General features: G+C 39.3%; 1 protein-coding gene across 1 annotated transcript; it reads left to right on the top strand.

The window, feature by feature from the left end:
* Positions 1–20,903: 20,903 nt before the first annotated feature.
* On the top strand, positions 20,904–22,078 carry LOC131685643 (metaxin-2-like). Its single transcript, XM_058969506.1, has 4 exons — positions 20,904–21,063; positions 21,119–21,465; positions 21,538–21,779; positions 21,847–22,078. The coding sequence occupies exons 1-4, from the start codon at positions 21,021–21,023 to the stop codon at positions 22,019–22,021; spliced, it is 807 nt and encodes a 268-aa protein (XP_058825489.1). The 5' UTR covers positions 20,904–21,020; the 3' UTR covers positions 22,022–22,078.
* Positions 22,079–22,083: the final 5 nt, after the last annotated feature.

Consider the following 22,083-nt stretch of genomic DNA (forward strand, 5'->3'; position numbering starts at 1 on the left):
TCCCGGTATTGGCTCGTTGACGGCACATTCGCGACCGTTCCTCTGGAATTCACACAAATGTATTCCATCCACGGGTCGTTGTCTTATCAAGACTACGAAACAGTTGTTCCGCTGGTATTCATGCTACTGAATAATAAGACGCAAGAAACATATGCATGCGCATTTGAGGCACTGTTGGCAGTGTGCCAGGAAGCACAGATTGAGCTTCATCCAATCTTCATCCTCTCTGATTTTGAGAAAGCAGTTATTAATGTGATGAAGGACATTTTTCCGGATGCAAATTGTTATTTATGCTATTTCCATTTTTCACAAAACTTATTAAAACAGCTGAATTGTCGAGGGTTGAAAATGCTGTATTCCAGTGATATGGATGTTTATATGACTGTAAAACACTTACAAGTTAGTACAATTAATAATTAAATTAAATTACTAGTAATTTTCGATTACCGTTTTTAGGCGCTCTCCTTTCTCCCACATTCGAGGATTGCAAGAGCGTTCGAATGTATCGCGACCGACATACCGGCAAAACTAGCTGGCTTCTTGGAATATTTCAAAGTGACATATATTACAGGGCGAAACAACAACAAAAGGCCAATGTTTCATCCCGCTCTCTGGTCAAATCACAATGTAGTGATGGAACGTTTGCCACTAACGACCAATGCTCTCGAGGCGTGGCATCGACGATGGACTGAAATTGTTGGATGCAGTCATTTATCCATCACCAAGATTATATCGGAATTACGGTCGGAACAACACGAAATTGAAGGACGAATTCTACGAATTTTTCAGGGAAACGTTCCCCAAGGATCTCAAAATAGTTGGGATAAAATAAGAGATATATGTCTGAAATGTGAAAATATCACTGATGAAAATTTTGTAAAGAGTGTAGCACTTTTGTTGTCCTCGAAACAAAAAAGAGTTTAATATAATTATGTGTTAAATTATCGTGCATTTTTTCTGACCATCTCATTTATTTATTTCGTTTTTTTCGAGATTATGGATTCGTTCTTGGAATATTAATGTTTACTGTTAAAGCTTACATCTTAGCAATCATATATGAATCAAAACATGAAGACCAGTATCATCAACAGATTAGATCATACGATTTCTGATGCCTGTTGGACTTGCGGTTTTATCTGATTCGGCCTTTTGTGATTAGGCCTTTTGTGATTCGGCCTTTTGTGATTCGGCCTTTTGTGATTCGGCCTTCTGTGATTCGGCCTTTTCGTGTTTCGGCCTTTTGTGGTAGGTTAGAACATCTTCGGCCTTTTGTGTTTCGGCTTTTTGGGATTCGGCCTTTTGTGATTCGGCCTTTCGTAGTACTCCCGTGATCACATGCACTAGCCATAATGCGCGCCGATCTGAGAATGCAAACAACCAGATATAGATGGCGCTGCGTTCGGTGAAACATTTTGGTAGTTAATGGGAGGTTCTCATTTAAATGACCAAGAAGTAAGCAAAAGTTGGGTTTTTTGTGGGCCAATGAAAAAATATAGAAGGAAACAGTTTTAGGATTCAAAAAGTTTTTATTTTAGGCTTCATTTACAAATATTTTCAAGACGAAAAGAAAAACTAACTGGTGTCCGTGGGGACTAAGATTAGGCGCGCATAGAATTCCAAAACTGCGTACAACCTGCTGCCGTAAGATCGACCTGAAACACAAAACGAATAATAAGACTGTAAAGTAAATTTATTAGAGGAATGACCTAGTAAACTAAATGAGAGAGGAATGACCATTTTAAGGCTTCACTAAAAATAGTCAATATAAAGAATTTGTAGATTTTATAGGTCATTCCTCCAATGAAAAATGTTCTCTTTCGAGAGGTTTTCAAATGAAGTTGTATTAGAGTTTCCATCATCGAGAATCTATTTTCCAGTAATCCCGCAATTTTTGCATTCGCCGGGAGTCTCACATTCTGGGAATTTATGTTTTCTCATTCCCGGGATTAGGAAATTCCGCGAAAAAGTAGACTTACGACGAAGACTGCATATCAATAAGACTGGCAACTCTGTCTAGAATCTGGAGACAGTAACAGCAACGCCACTTGCGGGTAAAAGTGGTACTTCCCATAGTGATGCACTCACACATATACATTTTTACATTAAGCTTTCGCTGTAACCTCTGTCGCTTCTCGTTTGTATGGGGGAAGGAAAGAGATATCAGTCTTCTTAATATGTAGTCTTCGCTTACGTGCTACAAAGAAATTCAATAGCAAGTATTTCGATCAGCAAACTTTTAAGAGAGTGTAGGTATAACTTTAAACTTGGACATCACCGTTGCGATATCCGCAACCCAATAACAGATTGATCTTTCGTATTACATTAGCTAGACCGTCAACGAAGTGTTTCGCAAACAGAATATGTTTCCAGAGGCGAGATTTCTTGAAAAAACCATCTAAATTTTGTTGTTCTTTCTGTGCTCCCCGCAAATACAAACAATTTCGGTTCAATTTTCATTATTTTTTTCATAAACACATGGAAATAAATCCAATTCGATACTGATTTGTAAAAGACTTCATAGAGGTGGACGTAATAGGTAAATCGATTGTCTTGTACGCAGCTGACCTGGGTTTGATTCCCAACCCTACACAAAGAGTTAGATTTTTTTCTGAAGAGATTGTTCTAACCCAAAAAAGAGTTTAATGGTCTTAGGTTAAAACTTCTATAATCAAAATGATAAAAAAAAAACTTCATCATTACTCTAAAAAATCACGAAAAACTACTGAATCTTACTAACCCCTCATTTTTTTTGATTCGGCGGTAATAAAGCGCACTTATAATCGCTTTCATGAGAAATAATACATCAGGGATGAGGGCTTGAATGCACTTGAACTGAATATTTGTTTGCATTTATTTATACATATATTATTACCTCCATTACGTACACATTTTTAGCTCGGATAATGGAAGGTTATAGCTTTACTGTACATCCAACGATCCATTACAACAATACCACGCACTTTTGAAGCCGCCCTTATATTCAATAGGCATTAGTCGCATACAGTGACTAGTATTACGTTCACACTACAGAGTTAAAACATGTTATAATAATTAGTAACAAGAAAAATGTCATCAAGATAGCGTTAAAACACGCTTTAACTCGTAGTGTGAACGTAGTATAATAGCTAATACCACGGAGAACAGACGTCCATCTTCAGCATTCAACTTGTGTAAAATCTCTAACGGTTTCGAAGGTAGTTGAGATATCCAAACCAGGTGCGCTACTGTCGTCATGTTTTTTGTAGCTGAGTCCGACTAAAATGACAGCGGTTATTCCTCTACCCAGCCAAACTAGGCTGGAACCGGTTCGGACTTTCAGTATGAATTCAACCTCAAATGCATCAATCGATCCCAGTTAAACTCATTTCGGAATCGGTTCGGATTTCTTAATGGAGTCATTATGGATTCCAAATCAAATGCAACAACCGATTCCGACTCAGAATCGGTTGTTGCATTTGATTTGGAATCCATACTGACTCCATTCAGGATTCCGAATCAAATTCCGAATGGTTTGACCGGGATAGAGTCGGAATCGGTTGTTTTCTTTGAGCAAGATTCCATACGGAATCCATTCAGGATTTCGAACCGGTTCCGGAATGGATTTGATGGATAGTTGGGATAGGTTGATGTGGCGGCGCTAGTGTTTATCGTATATTAATTCAAATGTTTACACACGTTTTTTAAATACTTTTGTTCGATCATGGATGTCTGTTCTCTGTGCTAATACAGTGAAGACCCGTTTTTATCAGCCCCTTGGTGAATTTTGGCTGATAAAACGGGGACATTGACAAAATCGGGACATATATTTTTCTTTCTTTTTAAGAAACCCAAGCTCTTAAGAAGTAAAAAAAAAAAGATTTTTTTGCATATTTCGGATCTCTAGGATAAGAAGAATATGCACACTTTTAAACTGCAAAATAACGGTAAAAAAATCCGGGTCGATTGATATGATAAACAACGATTAATCTTCATAAATCTTGTCATACACGCAGAATAATCAGGCCTTTTCGAAACAACAAAACATTTAGCTGAATTTCAAACTTGACGAATGACTGTTTCAAACTGAAATGGACGTTTCTCGAAAGCATGTATTTGGTTTAGTTCAACAAATACACGCAGAAAAAAAATTAGTAAAAATAAACAAATTTTGGTTTTAAATAACAATTTTCCCGTTTGATGTAGTGACAAACAAGATTCAGGTTTGATTCAATCAATACTGTTGGTTGAAATTACCAACTAATTCATTTGCTGGATTTTCAGTGGCTTCAACAAAAATTTCGTTTGAAACAACAAAATCCCCAAGTAACCAATAAGCATTATAACGTAGCCTAATATCTGCTTTAGATCCACATATAAAGCTGTCTTAAAGAGCCGTGAAGCCCTAAATACTGATATAATGCTGATATTATGCCAGAAAAGGCGAAATATAGTGCTATTACTGTGCAGAGATTGACAGCTCGTTTCTGCAGTACTAATGCTTTTATATAGCACCAGCGCACAAATGTCAATTTTGAAAGCCTTATATTGGCAATACTAATGCTATTTAAAAGTGTTTGTTGGCTGTCATTGTCCGCCATGGTTTTGAAACCATTTCTTATGTTTCCTTTCGGTATGATGAGCAAAAAGGAAAAAAATTAAAATAAGATGTTCTGTTTGAAAATTGTCTCTCTACTAATGCATTGTAATGAATATCCTTAATGGGTTTTCGTTCTCACATAATATGAATGTTTTACGAAAATTACCTTTAGTCAGTCTCGAAGTGAGGTACCTTGCCTCGTCCTTCACGGTAAGTGCGCTGCGTTTGCTCCCTAGACTATATTTCACATGTTCGATTAAAATGAAATATGCCGAATATAAACCCACAGCATTACAATAGCATTATATCGGCTTTTTATGTGCTCTATAATGGCACTAAATGCACTTGTAAAGCTTACATGCTTTAAAGATCCTTGAAGCATGTACGCGTTATATCAGCTTTATATACGCATATAGAGCAAGCGATAATGCTATATGTCGGCTGTGCAGTTATGCATTATTGATGCTAATATCAAATACAAATATGTTAATACGGAATGCTCTGACGATTTTTCGAGGACACATTTTATAACCCAGGTACACCGAAAAAGGTACACTGTCAAAGTGACAGTGTACTTTGATGAAAAATGTTAAAACTGGTTGCACTGAAAAGCAACTTTGTTATTTATATTAGACAGAACCATGGGAACAGAATTTTTTTATCAAAACGATGCAAAGTTTGCAGATGTTTATTCTAAAAGGAAGTGAATTAAAGCTAAAACGGTCATAGTTCCTAATGATGCAGCCAGTACCATTTGTGGATGACGATCCCAGTCTTTTTGTGAGGCCAGTTCGATCTTTAAGGACAGTGATGGCTTCAGAGTATACTTAAGGATTGGTTTGGGTTAAATTTACTATTGGCAATACTATTTTTACATAATTACTAAAGTTATACTTACTTTACAGGGTGTGTAAGTGAAAGGCCACACTCATGCAAATTTTATGCATGGATGATTCAACTTCTGCTTTGGAATAAATTTAGTCCTGCGTAGCTTCTCCTTGGAGCAACCTCCATGGCAGGAGAACATCGCGATTTAAATGTACTATATGGTTTTATCATTTGAAGTTAAAGCTTCAAATTTCCAGTAATAAACTTTCGATATGCTTCAAATGTCTGCAAAAGAGCTACAGGCAGATTATTAGTACCCATACAAATCTGTTAAAATAGTTTCTAACGATTTACTTGTACGTTTAGGTTTAACAAAAGCATGAGCACATTGGCAACTTCTAGGTGTTGTGAATGAGCTGAGGGAAAGTATAAAACATTATGAATGGTGCAGTATGAATTAAAGTGTTATAGTAGTTTATTGTTACTAATCAAGCATTGCACTTGTACCGTGCATTAAAACATCTATTGTTACATGGATACTAGAGCACGCAAAGAGCAATTCAGGTACGAAATCCAAAATGTAACGATGCCGTTTTTGCTATTAATAGACAAACGCTATAATGTGTTGTTATGAGCACCTAAATATTGTTGAATTTACAGCACTAGATCATTAGTTGAGAACAATAATGTTTCAGGTCATCTAGGATAACTGCAAATGCCCCTGAAGAAATGCTCAGAATTATACATACAAACCATACCAATTAATCTCCTGGCTGTGGCTACAGCATGCGTGCTCATGAAAAGCACTCACAAAATTTTGTAATTTTATCTTGTCATTAAGAGTTTATCTGGGTTCTGCGTAAGCGAAAGTAGATAGTAGTTGAATTACATCCCTGAGAACTCCCAAAAAGACTTGTTTCCGGAGTAGTCAACGAAAGACAATTGTATGATACATTCACCGGTAAATTTATTAGTCTAGTTGTTACCTACGAATAGTAAATACGACATTGGATTCTAAATTGATATTTAGTTGAGCACGTTGGGAAACGACTCCATCGCACCTCCGAAGAGTGTGGTGGAGGGTATTGCGATAATCGAGTCCTACCTACTACATTTAGCAAAGCTCACATCAGACCGCTTACGGACTTTTCCTCATCGTTGCTTGAATTTATCACATCGATCACAGTACTCTCGGGAAGATTGTCTGTTTCGGGCGTTTCCAGGTACTCCAGAAACTTCTTAGAAACATAATCGGCTATCTCCTCCTGTTCTTCCTCGAATCCAAAGTAGTTAAATGCGCTGCATTCCTCGCTGTTATACCCGTACATCGCACTTAGAAGCTGTCGCGTCAAACCTTCACGACTCTTCTCCTAAGTACGGCTCTAGTGGCAGACTTTACCGAATGATGCTGCAGCCACTGCAATATCGCCTCAATCCATTGTTGTGGAGCAACTTTTGGCTAGTTTTACCCACTCTCCTTGAAGTGTAGTACCTGGTCAGAACGCGCCTTTCGATGTAATCATTACCAAGTATGGCGGCTGTTCAGACTGCAGTCCAAGTAGCGATACGACTCTTTAATAAGATCAATTAGGATCTCACCTTCACCCTGATTAACCATAAATCGATCCTTACGTTTGTTCCTACGATCCATCAGCTCTATCGCATAATGCTTATCATTCTCTATAACTTATCGATAGATCTTATGTGTCGCCGTTACGTACGGTATATACTTAACATTGTGAATATAGAAATCGCTATCGTAGCTCAGTACATAGAGGCCAAGTGCACTTCCTAGCCAAAAATGCAATCTCGTTATCCGCTTCAAAAAGACACCGCATGAAAGGAACTTTTGTCGGTCTCAGTGCATCCACATAAACTTCCCGAATCAACAACGGAATAATCGGTGGACTGGAAATCTCTTTCACGAGCTTGATAATTTGAATCCTGCCCAGGAAACCTTTGCACACGGTTTTTTAGTTTGTTCTTTTCATAGCCGCCGTCCAGAAAAACAAACGATTTTAAGTTACAGTTGGAAAGCAATTCGTAAAATGCTACCACAGCGCGGAAATAGTGGTCATAATTCCTTCCGAACGGATAGAAAGTTGCATGCACAGGTTATCATGGTGATCACTGTCGATTACCAGTTCACAATCGTGTAGTTCGAACGGTTGCAGATATAGCACTTTTAAAACCTCGGACTCTAATGTTCGCTTCTGATAATAAAATAAAACATTGGTAATATAGTTCCAATTATTAAAAATTTGAATATTTACCGAATATTGTCCAGAGGAACTATTTCCTATATTAGATAAAAATTGTTATTGTGGTTTTATCAATAAGAGCAAAAAGAAACCAAGGATACCGATCGGAAATGAACGAAAACAAGCACAGCACACTTTGATTTGGTAATGTTGCCAGTCTCATTTTTTTCGTCATATCAAATCTGTCAAGACGAATTGGGTTGTGTAATTTGCATGTTCGGTGAGCCAAAAATGGATCACCCGTTTGTATGGGACATTGGCGTATTTAATTTGTATTTGCTAATATAGACCTTCATTGCATTGTTAATGCTGTAATGGAGTTTCAATGCAACATTAATTCAAATATATAGCCAATATAGTGCAATGGCTTAATGCTTATGGTTACTTGGGTCATGATAAGTTTAACCGAACAAACAAATTTGAAGAAACAAAAACAAATCGTTTGTATTAACCAAAGGAGAGAACAACTCAAATTTAGTTGAAATTAAACAATGGTTCTGTTGGTTTGTAACAAGGAGATCAGTTAGATCTAACAAATTTTATTTTGATTCAACAATGTTTCTATTTAAAATGTAAACAGAAGTATTTGTTGAACTAAACCAAATACATGCTTTCGAAAAACGCCCATTTCAGCTTGAAACAGTCATTCGCCACGTTTTTGATTCAACTAAATGTTTTGTTGATTCAAAAAGGCCTGATTCTTCTGCCTGTACTTCTGTTTGCACTTTAAATAGAAACATCGTTGAAAAAAATAAAATAAAATTTATTTGAACGAGCTAATCCCTTTGTTAAAAACCAACAGAATCTTTGTTTGATTTCAACTAAATTTGAGTTGTTCTTTCCTTTGGTTAATATTAAAGATTTTTTTGTTTTTTCGAAATTGTTCGGTTAAACTTATCATGATTTTATGACGGCGCAAGTGATAAGTGAGTGGTAAGCGTGACCGCCGCTCATTCCAGTTGGTGTGGTTTCAATCCCAGCTGAGCTCGTTGAGATTTTTCTGAGGTGAAAAAATCAGTGGTCACGTCTTCCATCGGAAGGGAAAGCCGTTGGTCCCCAGTCCCATGAGTTGATCGATCGATATCTAGTTCAGATAGTGGAGTCTCGCCTCTCTGGCGTCGATCATGAAGAAGTAGCATCCAACTTCTATACTTATTAACAAATATCATCCTCCCGTGATACTTGTGGAGTGCACAGTATTAGATACAGCCTCTAGCAAAAGCAAGTATCGTACTAACATTCCTCCCCTTTCCTTTCGAGATCTATGTTCGGGCCTGGCCGGCGCCGGTATTGATCAATAAACACTAGGATTATAAGGAGTTGCACATTAAAAGATGTTTCGCTACTCACAAGCATAATCAATCTACTGATTCTCTGTGCAACTTCAGCTAATCAAGATCGATAACGGAGTAGCAGCCAGGGGTAGTCGCTTAAGCTCAAGCTCGGTTAAACCTTCCATGATTTGAAAATTGTTATTTAAAACCAAAATTTGTTCATTCTTACTGGTTTTTTTCTATGCGTAAATTAAAAATGACCGAAGCGGTTCATACAAACAGCTAATCGGTAAGAATATACTAAACCAAAAAGAATTAACTGTCAAAGCTACCAACCCGCGCGGTCAATACAATCCGATGTCAGCATTTCATATGGCAGTAAATACAATATGCTGATGCTGAGAAAATGGCGTCTGAAAAATTACCTCGTATTTTAAATTCCCCGCCACTCATACATGCGCAAGAATACGGGGAATAGACCACTAGTGAAAAATTGTTCCCGAGCCTGAGCGATAACTCTTTTGCAAATGAGTGAGTGGACCGTGTATAAAAGATGGAGCTTGTGTTCTAGTAAAATTGGCGGATCAATATTTTTTGAAGGAATTTCCTCATAGTGTTATGTCTGTTAGTCTGTGCTTATAGTGCATGCGGGTAGGGTTGGCACCCCTCCGGGTTTGACACGGAGACTCCGGTTTTCGGGAGCGATCTCCGGGCCTCCGGGTTTCACATCAATTTCTCAGGGTTTGGTGGGAAGAAGTATAATTTCATTTTTTTTAAATTAATTGATCCTTTACAAAATATTTATAAAGTCTAAGTTAACTATTACTCTGGTTCAGATTTATTTTGCCCGAATAACACTTAGTTCTTCCCGTGTTGTTGCTACTCCTGTAGCGACCCTTAACAGTTGGCTAGGGAGGTGAGTTTTGCCCCTTTTTTGCGACCTCTGGTGATGAATAACCGACACCACATAGTGCTTCCCATGTGATGCCGCAGCCTCCTTTGCACTCCTTTTTCTGTTAGTTATGGAGGAGAACAAAGCTCGTTCAACTCATCCTCCACAGCGAGAGTAGCTGGTGCTTTTGTATTCTTGGCACTTAGTCGGGGAAGTGAAATGCTACACCAGATTAAACCGACAAAACCATTCTCAAATGTGAAAAATTTACAGCTTTACTGTAACGTAGTAATAAAAAGCGATTAAAGTGCTTTAAAATGCCGAGCAATCGCTTTGATTCCAATTTCCGCCTAGTTCCACTCAAAATCCACCACCCCCCAGGACAGTTAAAATCTCCGGGTCAAAGCCTCTTCAGAGGTGGCAACCCTATGCGGGTGAACCCTTTTGTTTACAGCAAATGAATATGTGACGTTTATTTTGATCCGTTTTTTCGGAGTTGAGGTGTTTTGGGCCATTTTCGAATACAGTTTTTTTTTTATTAAGAAAAGGGCCCTATAAACAAAGTTTTCCGTTTTGTTCTTTGAAGTATATGAATCGTAAATTTTTGAGGGGAAGTGAAAGTTAACATGAACAAAACAAGTTATTTTGCTTATGTGTCTTTTCGATAATCTATTATTTCGCGAACAGTCAGGTTTCAGAATCGGCTTATTTAAGGTGTGTATAAAGCTTTGTTGGTGTCCATTTGAAGTATTAACCGGAATTGTTTACGTTTTGTTTATGTGTTAATTGGAAAAGTTCTCGTCGAATTGAATACTTTACGCTGACGTCACAAATGAACTCAAGTGTTCATTTTTGACAGTTCGCTTGTACTGTTTACATGGACTTAGAAAAATTCTTTACGATTTGCTTCAAGTGAATCTAGTCGTCCACAAATTTTTCTAAGTCCATGTAAACAGTACAAGTGAACTGTCAAGAAAAGTGAGGTTAACTGTGTCCGTAAAGAACCTAATTGTCAAGTAAAACTGATAGTGTTAAACAAGGACTTGTTTACATTTTCGTAGAAAATCATTTCAAAATCATGCTGGTATTTTAGGATTTGGACAGATATAAATAAAACATTATTACTCATTTAATAAAGCAAGTTCCCAGCAAATGTCTGCAGTTGGTTTATACGTCATAATCATCTAAATTTGTCGAAAATTGTAAGTACAGTAGCGGTTGGAAGCTTCAAGTTTTGAAATAATAATATAGAATATGTACCCAATTTAGCTGATAATCAATCCTTTCCTATTCTCCCTGGCACAGGTGCCTCATTGGGAGACTCTAAACGAAACGATGCTAAACTAAAGAACTATCCATTTTATGCATAACCCGCACACATAATTAGGTGTGCTTTAGTTGCCTTCTCATTTTCATCGAAAACAACCACCAGCGAAATGGAGCAAAGTTGATATTAGAGGAAACTAAGAGCAAACATTCGCAAGAATTACTAATTACTACCTACTACCTGACTGTCCACAATATATACAATGAAGTAATGAAAAGAAACAAAAGAACCATGTCTAAGCTGCGATTTACTGAACTTCGTTTAGATTGGGCAGCGCATTTTGAAAGACAAAAACAAACGATAGATTGTTATATTTGCAGTTTTTAACGTTATAAAACCTTGGAATGTGAAACAAAATGAAGAACAACGCATCACATACCGGGCAAAGACAACATTCACTTACTCATACATTTCAACAACACATTCAAACAGGTACAATCTAAACAAAAACACAAAACAATGTACGTGCGATGAACGACGGAAAGCTGTTGTTCGAAACGGTTCATGTGCAGATGAGATTTTGGTAGAATTTAGAGATGATTGGAAACATTCTCGCAAAACGAAACCTAAAATAGTTGTATTGTAGCAAAATGTGTGCAGTTATGTCTAATAGTGGAAGAATTCAGAAAAAATGAGAAGCTTGATTGTTCCATCATTCGAATTTTGTTTATTCTTTTCTCTGGAGGGTAAACTCCAAAATATTCGAAGAGAAATAACTGACTAAAATACGAAAAAATATCCGATAAATATTTTTTGTAATTGTACTTTAAGCCGGTAGAGAAAGAAAAAGGTACAATGAAGAGAGGGCGTTCAACATGTGTAAATTGTTTACGATCATATTTTTAAACTGAAGTTTATGCGTAGTGAAATTCCATCGATTCTTTCCTTTACACTGATAGAAACTTCAAAATTAGTTTTTATTTCTGAACCGACGCGTTGATAGTTTCTATATCATTACCACATAGTTTACGTCGATTTACTTAAATGCGAGACACTCCCACACACACTGATGCACGTGTGAACGAGAAAAGAAATGTGTGGATACAAAAAATATCAAAAGCTATGGTACTTCAAATAAATTCAAACGGCTAGGGTTGATAAATAGTAACAAAACAAACGCGATGAATGCCTGACGCTTGAGAATATCTTCTACACTCCATAACATAAGTTGAGTTTATATCGTATAAATAAAATATTCGATTCGAGAGAACAATTCATAATATAATACTGAGTATGAACCAGAATAAAACAAAATGGTTAGCGCCGTGGCCAAGTAAAAACAAATTAATGGAGAAACTGATAGCAGAAACGACTGCGTATATGCTGATGAATATTGAACACAACCATTTCCAATATCGAAAAATATATAAGATCATGATATTTATTATTAAACAAAAAAAACTTGTAAATGGACAAGCTGAACAAATAGAGTTGGTGTTTTATTACTATTCGGCGATTTTTTTTTGTTGCTGTATCACATTCCTTGAGGTGGCTGTGCGGAAGATTGTTTTTAACCATCCTCGTTTCGAAAAGAATATTGGAAGATAAAAAACTGTCGGATTTAGCCCTGACGCAATCAGTGGAAATGTAGTTGAAAAGAAGATCTTTCGTTTCAAATAGTCTTATCAACACAGACAACAAAAGTCCATCTTGAACCCTTAGTGTTAAAATGGACGGTCTATTAGGCAATCCATGAGACGTTTCTGATCAGCTGATTATTTCTTGTTTACTTATTCTGACGTTACTCCAAAGGGGTGCGACGTCCGACAATATCGTTGATTCGATCCAACATCAAACGAATTGGACTAACAAAGTTGTTTGTCGGACGAGTTTTTCTGTTTGCAGGAGTAGACTTGTTGACAGAACCCACCGCTGAATTGTCAAACAAACGTCTAATGGATTGCCTAATTCAAAGGTAAGTATGATAAACGTTGCCTACATCTAAAATACACCTTTTTCGAGGCAATTTTCTTCTTATTCTTCGAAGTATTAATATATTTCACGGTGCTCGACATGCAGGGTCGTGCATATCAGTGGTGGAAGTCTTCTACTACCCTGTTACTCAATGCTATCTATAACATTAAAAAGGCGTTTTCGCAAAAGCAATCTAGTTTAGGAGTTTTTTTTAATATTGACAACGTGGGTATAATGGGGTATATCACGAACTAGATACACGCAATGCTTAGCAACCGACATCTGTGCTCATCGGTAAGACAAGTAGAGATAAGGAAACTATGTGGGTGTGCGGATGTCCTCAAGGGGTTGTGCTGTCACCACTTCTATGGAACCTTGTCACCGATGGCTTGTTAAAGAAACTTAATGAGCTTAGCTTTCCGACATACGGTTTCGCCGATGATCATCATATAATGATCACCGGTATTTGCATTAACACTCTTTTTTGTTTTGATGCAACAAGCCATATGTGCAGTTGAGCAATGGTGTCTTCATTTTAGACTATCAGTTAATCGCAACGAAGGATTACAACCGGAGCTCGACTATTGCAGTTTTTTTTATTCTGAAATTATTTTCGCAGTCTAAGTGAAGTGCGGCATTGGGTAATGTAGAAGCGCTATCGGCAAATCTTGGGGACTCAAATCCAAGTATATTCAGTGGATCTACACAACAATTCCAATACTGGCATACGGTTGTCTTGTTTAGTAGCAGAAGGGAGAAGTCATGGCAATCCAATCACAGTTAAACCATCTTCAGTGGATGGTCTTGATGGCGATGACTGGTGCGTTCTCGACAACACCTACTGCTGCTCTAGAGGCACTCTTGAATATAAAACCACTATGTGTTTTCAAAACAGGAAGCACTTTCCTGCGCATACCGTTTTAAGGTTACTGGGTTCTGGAACAGTATCCCAAAAGATCGTGCAACTAGCCACACAAAACTGTGGCCCTAAATGGTTACTTGGGATGAGTATACACTTGCTCCCAGTGACCTTACACTCACATGTAGTTTTTCTTTTAAAACTTTCAATGTGAGAATTTCTCCTTGTGATGAATGCCTGTCTGGCTAGATGGAACGAAAACTTGAAGAATACATAGCTTGTTATACTGACGGTTCTTTGTTCGAGGGACGAGCCGGTGCTGGTGTCAAATGTCGTAAAATGAGATTAAACCAGTCTCATTCGCTAGGTAGATACTGTTCCGTAATCCAAGAAGAAATCTTTGCGATTCTGTGTGGCGTACAATCGGAACTTCAAAAGGGAATTTGCGGTAAAACAATCTATTTTACCGATTAATGGCAAGGTACAAATCTCCGATCTACATGGGGAACGTGCCATTTGAGCCAGACGTTACTGATTCCTGATTTCGACGACAACCAGACGGCTTTATAACAACGCTGACTGGGAGGCGTACGAGGCAAACCTAGCTGACCGAATCGAACCGGCTCGGACGTACTCACCAGAGGAAATCGGCAACCTCATTATCCAAGCAGCCAACCCGTGCATTCCTTGGACAAGAGGAGCAACCCCCAAAGAGGTGGTACATTGGTGGAGCCCAGAAGTAGCCCAACTAATTTGCGAACGAAGGAGGGCACTCCGAGCCCTTTGAAGGACACCCAGCAATCAGCACCCTCTCTGGGAAGCACGAGCCAGCAACACTGTTACAGCTGGGACGATTTTCTCGACCACAGAGAACAGACATATAAGCTAGAACAAACTTTCCCGAAAAACCTGTGTGTTTGATTTAATAAAAAAGAGTGCAGCGACGAGAAGGATTTTCCATGTTCTTCCTCGTGGATTTCGGACAAGGTACGACACTTGTGAATACTGCGATATGAAAAACACGTTCTATTTGATCGAGATCTTAATTGCTACTGATTGAGTGTGTTAGAGTTCACTGTCTTATATGTTAGTTCACTACCCTATAACATAATCCGGAAGTTAATGCATATTTATTTATTCACTTAGTATTAGTTAAAGTAGAAATAGAATTCATTTTATAGGCGTAGTAACCCTACTACTAGGTGATAAAAAATTGTAACGAAATTCATTTTCAATATATTAATTACTTAACACTGTGAAAACATTTAAATAAAAATACGTTGAAAATCACCATCGCATACAGGTTCGCATGCGTGAGTCACCATTGTTTCCAAGTTCGCACACAAGTCCCGTCTAGCAATTGCTGACCGATCGAAGCGCCAGCCAGTGGCAAGTTGCTACTTGCTGTTGTCATTTCAAAGCGAAAGTTTTATTTCTTACACAAGTTGAACACTTTATTTGTATGTCAGTTCTCAGTGTCCATACTGACTCACCGACCAGCGAACTGTGGAGAAAAGTCAACGCATTACGCGGGAAAAGAAGGCATTTCGGATACTCGGATCAGTTGTTCACGGGAATGGAACTCACAGCGGCACTTATCCAAGGAAAAGGAAATGCCACTGGTATAGATAATATCGGATACCCTTTCTTGAAACATTTGCCTCCAGAGGGTAAGAGCACTGCTGGCCAGTTACAACAGGATCTGGGAAGGCGGGTCCTTCCCAGAGTTCTGTAGTACCGCCCTCTTCCGAAAAGGAATCAAGGCGTGAGGACCCCGAAAGACTTTCGACCTATAAGTCTGTTGCCGTGAACTGGAAGTCATGGAATGAATGGTCAACAGAAGACTCGTTACCCTCATTGAATCACAAGACCGCCTTGACCGTCGTCAATTCGCTTACCGCGAAGGCCTTGGAACCGGTGTATGCCTTGGGTCATTCCGGGAAATAGTCGGGCAGGCGGTCGCTGATGGAATGCATAAGGACATCGCCGTTTTCGACTTGGAAAAGTCCTATAATACCGCGTGTGGCGCCACGGGGTTCGTAGACAACTTCAACAGTAGGGAATCCGGGGCAATCTAGGGCAGTTTCTTCAACGCTATCTACTCAACCGACGATTTCATATTCAGTCATATTCAATTTCAATATTCAATTTGGCAGCTGGAAACGTCAAACGAACAAACCGCCCATTCATCCATGCTGATTTTCATACGTCTCCGATTAGTACACGAAGCAAACGTGCAGCACGAATCAAATGCATCAAAGTTTACCATTTACGCCGATGACTTCATACTAGTTGTCATAGGTGAATGCAGGACCTGCAACAAAATCAAGTAGCAAACGGCTGTAAACGCCATCAAAAAATGGGCCTCTTCGGTAGGTTTCCGGATCTCCACTAGCAAATGTGTCACTGCTCCCTGCAGTCCATATAATCACGTGGGAACTGGCAGACCAATAAAACTCATCGGCTTCCTAGTACCCTTTAAGAAGGAACCGAAAATACTAGGTGTAACGATTGACAAGAAGCTCATACTCCTTACGCACTTTTGGCAACTTAAACGGGACTGTAACAGTCGGAAAAGACTTGTGTCATGTACCCAAATAACGGGTATAATTTTACCACAGCGCTAAATTATTTCCTAAATGGGGTTACGCTATTTTAGCGCACATTGCAGAAACGAGAATTAGGCAATCCATTAGACGTTTGTTTGACAATTCAGCGTTGGGTTCTGTCAACAAGTCTACTCCTGCGAACAGAAAAACTCGTCCGACAAACAACTTTGTTAGTCCGATTCGTTTGATGTTGGATCGAATCAACGATATTGTCGGACGTCGCACACCTCGGAGAATAAGTAAACTAGAAAAACTGCGGAGAGAAAAACAGCATTTTTGGCAACGTGTGCCCCGGCATTGTATGGCAACACGTCCAATGTTATAAGGATAGGCAATGTTCGATTGGATTCGTTTTTTGACAGCTAAACGCGAATCCAATCGATCCAAAATGGAGTCTCCGCAGTTCTCTTTCTAGAGTTTTTCTAAAGTAAACAAGAAATAATCAGCTGATCAGAAACGTCTCATGGATTGCCTAATAAAAACAACTGAGTTCTTGTCGACCGGTCTCCCGAACACTAATGCAGTTTCCTGGTTGAAAACAATCCCAGTTACTTTCGCCGTCTTTGTTTATTATTTTCCACTAGCTTGAGATGTAGTATTTGTGGCATGTGGCGTGTACGTACATGAGCCGTAGAAAAGTCTACTGCATTCGAGACGTCAGTCTCTTATTGCAGTTCGTGATATAAAGTGATTTAGAAGTGTTTTCTTTAATTATAAAAAGAGTTCCCGTTACTTGGTTGGTATAAAGAGTTTATCGGAGTGTTTCTAAATTGCCGGTTCCTGCATCTGGAGTTCCTGCCTGCCTCTACTGGACCACTTCCCGGTCGGACGGGTTATTACAGCTTGTTCGCATCATCTGCTCCCGACACCCGAAGATCAACTGCTCTCCATATCATTCAAGCCCTAATTCGCAGCCGATTGTTCTATGGTATTGAGCTAACATGCCAAAATCTCGAAGGTCTGATCAACACCCTTGCCCTAGGGGCAGATCACTTGTGATGCATTTTTAAAAATCAGCTAAATTAAATGCATTTCTTTCCATCAAAATAGAAATTCATAATGTCGAACAAAGTGAATCAGCGTAGGACGTTTGTTAAACAAACTTTTCTGCGAGGGAGTGCAAAGTTGATGCAAAAATGGAAATTAAATGCATTTTTACTAATTTGATGAAAATTTGTTATACATTTCTAGAGTGATCTACCCCTAGCCCTTGCCCCACTATTCCATGGGGCAGTGCGCATTGCCTCCAACTTACTCCAACTCCAACACCAGGGATGCCACATTAAAATCTGTGTTTCAGTCAAAAAAATCTTTTTACCATCTGTGATGACCAAAACATGAAAAAAATCTGTGAAAATCTGATAAATTTCCAGAAAATCTGTGAAAAATCACAATATTTCCAAAAATCTGTGACATTACAGAAAAATCTGTGAATATGGTAACCCTGCCCAGTACACCATCAAGTAGTGCATATGTGAAAGCCGGAATCTTGCCCTGTAGATGGGCGAAAGCACTAGTCACTCTGAGGCGAATTCTCAGTATCCTGGATAGAACCTACGGAGGAGACTGCCTGACACTTGACTCAACCAACCAAATCCGCATGGAATATACCCGAACACCTCTTTGACCGCTAGCGGGTCTAGTCAGAGTGTGGCATCGTCCATGGAGTGCACGTGGCCCAAACCTGGATATCAGCCTCTCTACATCAGTTGGGGCAGGCACGGCTGCAAGTGTTGCACAAATGAAATTCCTTAGAAGTCATTGAAAGAAGATACGCAAACCATGCAAAGCTCTACACAGATGGATCTAAGACCTACCAGGGTGTAGGGATAGGAGTTAGTGGCATTGGATCCGGCCTCTCACTCCGCATACAAGCCACCTGCTCCGTTTTCTCGGCGTAGGCAACTGCAATTTTTCTGGCCATAGGCAGCAGGCAAGATAACCTCGCCCACATCCTTTACCAAGAAGGTACCAAAAGAGGACATTGTCAAGGGTTTTCACCACAGCATTGTTCAGCATTTTAACAACCAGTAGAGATCTTCTTGCGGCTATATCCAGAAAATTAAAAAATCCATTGACAAATGGACGGACCGCCAAAACCAAACCGAGCAGAAGGTGCTGTCCAGCCCAGTCAGCGAATTTTCTGCCAGAGACCGCCCCGGTTAAACCATTCGGAATTTGATTCGAAATCCTGAATGGAGTCAGTATGGATTCCAAATCAAATGCAATAACCGATTCTGAGTCGGAATCGGTTGTTGCATTTGATTTGGAATCCATAATGACCATTAAGAAATCCGAACCGGTTCCGGAATGAGTTTAGCTGGGGCTCTGCTAGATTTCTGTAAGTCTTGGTTTGACAACCCTGTCAGATTTCTGCGCGTATCCTGTCGGGTTAGTTAAGCTAGGGCGAACTCGCCCGGTCAAACCATTCGGAATTTGGTTCGGAATCCTGAATGGAGTCAGTATGGATTCCAAATCAAATGCAACAACCGATTCTGAGTCAGAATCGGTTGTTGCATTTGATTTGGAATCCATAATGACTCCATTCAGAAATCCGAACCGGTTCCGGAATGAGTTTAACTGGGCGGTTTCCCTCGCGTTCTCTGGCAAATTTTGACAGGAACCGAGCAAAACCCTGGCATAACTCGGACATAAACTGTGCAAAGATCCTGGCAATTCTTACCTGGTAGCATTTAGCACGAATCGAGCAAAACATCTGACAAAGATGTGGCATGAAGCGTGCAGAGATCTTGGCCGTACATTTCTGGCTGGATTCCGAATAAAAATGAGCAGCATCGGTTGGTTTAACCGCTTCTGTGGGGGTGGGCGTAGCGTAGTGGTAAATCGATTGCCTTGTACGCAGCGCACCTGGGTTCGAGTCCCGACCCCGCACATAAGGTTAGAAATTTTTCATAAGAGATTTTTCTAACCCGAAGAGGCTAATGACCTTTAGGTTAAAACCTCTAACCTTTATAGAAATTTAAAAAAAAACCGCTTCTGTCTAAAACGGTTGTTGCATTTGAGCGAATTTGTTGCCAGAATTCTCGCACAAATCGCGCAAAATGCTCGCAGAAACTCTGCCAGCATCAAATTCGCTTTGCTCAACTTTTGCTAACTTTCTGCTTGCCACGCTGACTGTCAGGCTGCGTGTCGGGCACACCAGAACCAGAATCCCTCATCCGCATACAGTTTCCAAAGGGGACCCACCAGAATGCAGCTCCTGCAATACCAGGCTCACCGTTGAGTACCTTCTAACTGCCAGGAATTTGCTGATTTGCGTCGCTTCTATTATTATACCTACATCTATCAGAGACGCTCTATCAAATGACTCGACGCAAGAAAAAGTCCTACTACTTTTCCGTAAGGACTCCAATATCTTCGATGATGTGTAGAAGTCAAGCACCAAGTCGACGCAAGAAAAAGTCCTACTACTTTTCCGTAAGGACTCCAATATCTTCGATGATGTGTAGAAGTCAAGCACCAAGTCCCTCAAACGACACCAACACAACTGCAACCCAGTTAATCTCAGCCGGAAATGAACCGGAATTCTGACTGGTTCCAGTTCATTTCCGGCTGAACTTTACTGGGAATTCTTATTAGTCCCGCGCAAGAAACAACACAACTACAGAAGCCGTGAAATTATCAAAGGAGATTTACAACAGGACCAATCGCCCGACAAATAACCTTCTTTTGTTAAATGCAATGTTAACATATATAATTAATATATTTTATTTCATTAAGGGGAATGACCCTTGGGGTTAAAGTACAAATAAACAAACAAATAAACAGTATGGTGGGCATCAAGCTTACGTTCATTTTCACCGAGGGTGTAAATAGTTAGTTATGGGCATTTTAGTTTTGTGGGTACCCGGGTACACATGTCGGTCTGTTACGTAGTAAAAAAAATTCAGGAGCCCCTCCTCACTCCCACCCTTACTATATCAACAATATTATTAACCCAAAAGCTTGACTTAGTGAAGTTCTAATATGTCCCAAAATTCCAATTTCCAGCTATGGATAAAACAGGAATTTAATTAATTGAAACTTAAAAAGGTACCCGGGTACCGCGTCGGACACACAACGGTTAATCATATTAGCTTTGTTCCAGTACATGGAAGTTACTCCCTGTTGCTCCGGAGCAAAAAATTCTTGCTTCTTTTCACTCCGGTTTGCCATCAGAAGAAGAAAAAAGAGAAGAAGATAGTACGGGAACGATTTTCTCCCTGTTTGCTCCCGAGTACTTCCAGTTTCTCCTGGTACTGGAACAAACCTATTGATATCTTCGCTTGAATGCACGCACTTAAAAGTTGCGTACAATATGAGGTGGATTCATATTGTACGTTTTTGCTCGGGGCATCACATACAGTTAATCGAATGAAACATATTTTTAGCTGTCATATTTTATGTAATACTTTGTTTTGAACCTATTTTCTGATCAAGTAGAACATATTTTTTAAACGATTATAAGGAGCAATTTAAAATGAGTGCAATAACTAGTGAATATCTAAGGAATGAATCAATCGGTAACTATATTTGTCTTGAATCTTAAACGACAAACTTAATTTTATTCATTCCTAGCATCTCAGCCATGGCCACCGAAAGCATTCCTGTACCAACCGTACGAGGAGGGGCAAATTCTCTTGGCTGAGAATGCCAGCTGTTTGGCCGTCCGGACATATCTTACCATGTTAAAGCTAGCGTTTGAGGTAAAGCTACAAGCTAACGCCGAATTCATGTCACCCGGCGGTAAGCGAACTAAACTGCCGGTTCTACGAGTGGAAAACTACACCTACGCCGAATTTGAACATATTCTAAACTTTGTCGAACTGAAGGGTTTTTCGCTGACAAAAAATCTGACTCAGGATGAAAAAGACGACATGCGAGCTTATCTTTGTTTGGTGGAGGAAATTTTCACCAATGCAGAGGTAAGTTACCATTTACTTTTACTTACTGTGTACGTAATGATCGAATTAATAGATTACAAATCCACCCACTAGCAATACATCAGCTGGGTTGATCCGGAAGTGCTAACGAAGGTGACTAGAGTGCGCCACGGATGCGTCTACCCTTTCCCTCTTAATCACATTCAGAACTGGCGCAAACAATGGGCCGTTCGCCGTCAGCTGGGTATTGCTGAATTTCTTAACCTGTCGCTTGAAGAAGTAGTCTACAAGGTGGACAAACTGTGTCACACTCTTAGTATGCGGCTGGATAATCAGACCTATTTCTACGGTGATAAGTAAGTTTGTAGTAGTTTGAAATAGTAATGGTAATGTTTAGGATAATTGATGGTTTTGTTTTTGCAGCCCGACCGAATTGGATGCCCTGGTATTCGGTCATCTGTTTAGCATTTTTACGCTTAGACTGCCAAACGATGTGCTGGCTGTAACGATTAACAAGTATAGAAACCTGACGCAGTTTTGTGAAAATATTGAAGCTAAGTTTTATAAAAAGGAGAAAGTTTCCGTAAAACAAGTTTAGGCGGTCCTGATGAAATTTTTCGGAATAGCTATTAAAATCTCTTTTGTTAACATGACAGTTTA

Source organism: Topomyia yanbarensis, chromosome 2 (genome assembly GCF_030247195.1).
Source record: "Topomyia yanbarensis strain Yona2022 chromosome 2, ASM3024719v1, whole genome shotgun sequence".
Lineage (NCBI taxonomy): Eukaryota > Metazoa > Arthropoda > Insecta > Diptera > Culicidae > Topomyia > Topomyia yanbarensis.

What these genes read in the sequence shown, in the direction of transcription:
- LOC131685643 (XM_058969506.1), top strand. Translation starts at nt 21,021, where the DNA reads ATGAGTGCAATAACTAGTGAATATCTAAGGAATGAATCAATCG. An exon ending in TCTAAGGAATGAATCAATCG is followed by an intron (nt 21,064 to 21,118) that starts GTAACTATATTT and finishes ATTCATTCCTAG; the next exon opens with CATCTCAGCCATGGCCACCG. An exon ending in ACCTATTTCTACGGTGATAA is followed by an intron (nt 21,780 to 21,846) that starts GTAAGTTTGTAG and finishes TTGTTTTTGCAG; the next exon opens with CCCGACCGAATTGGATGCCC.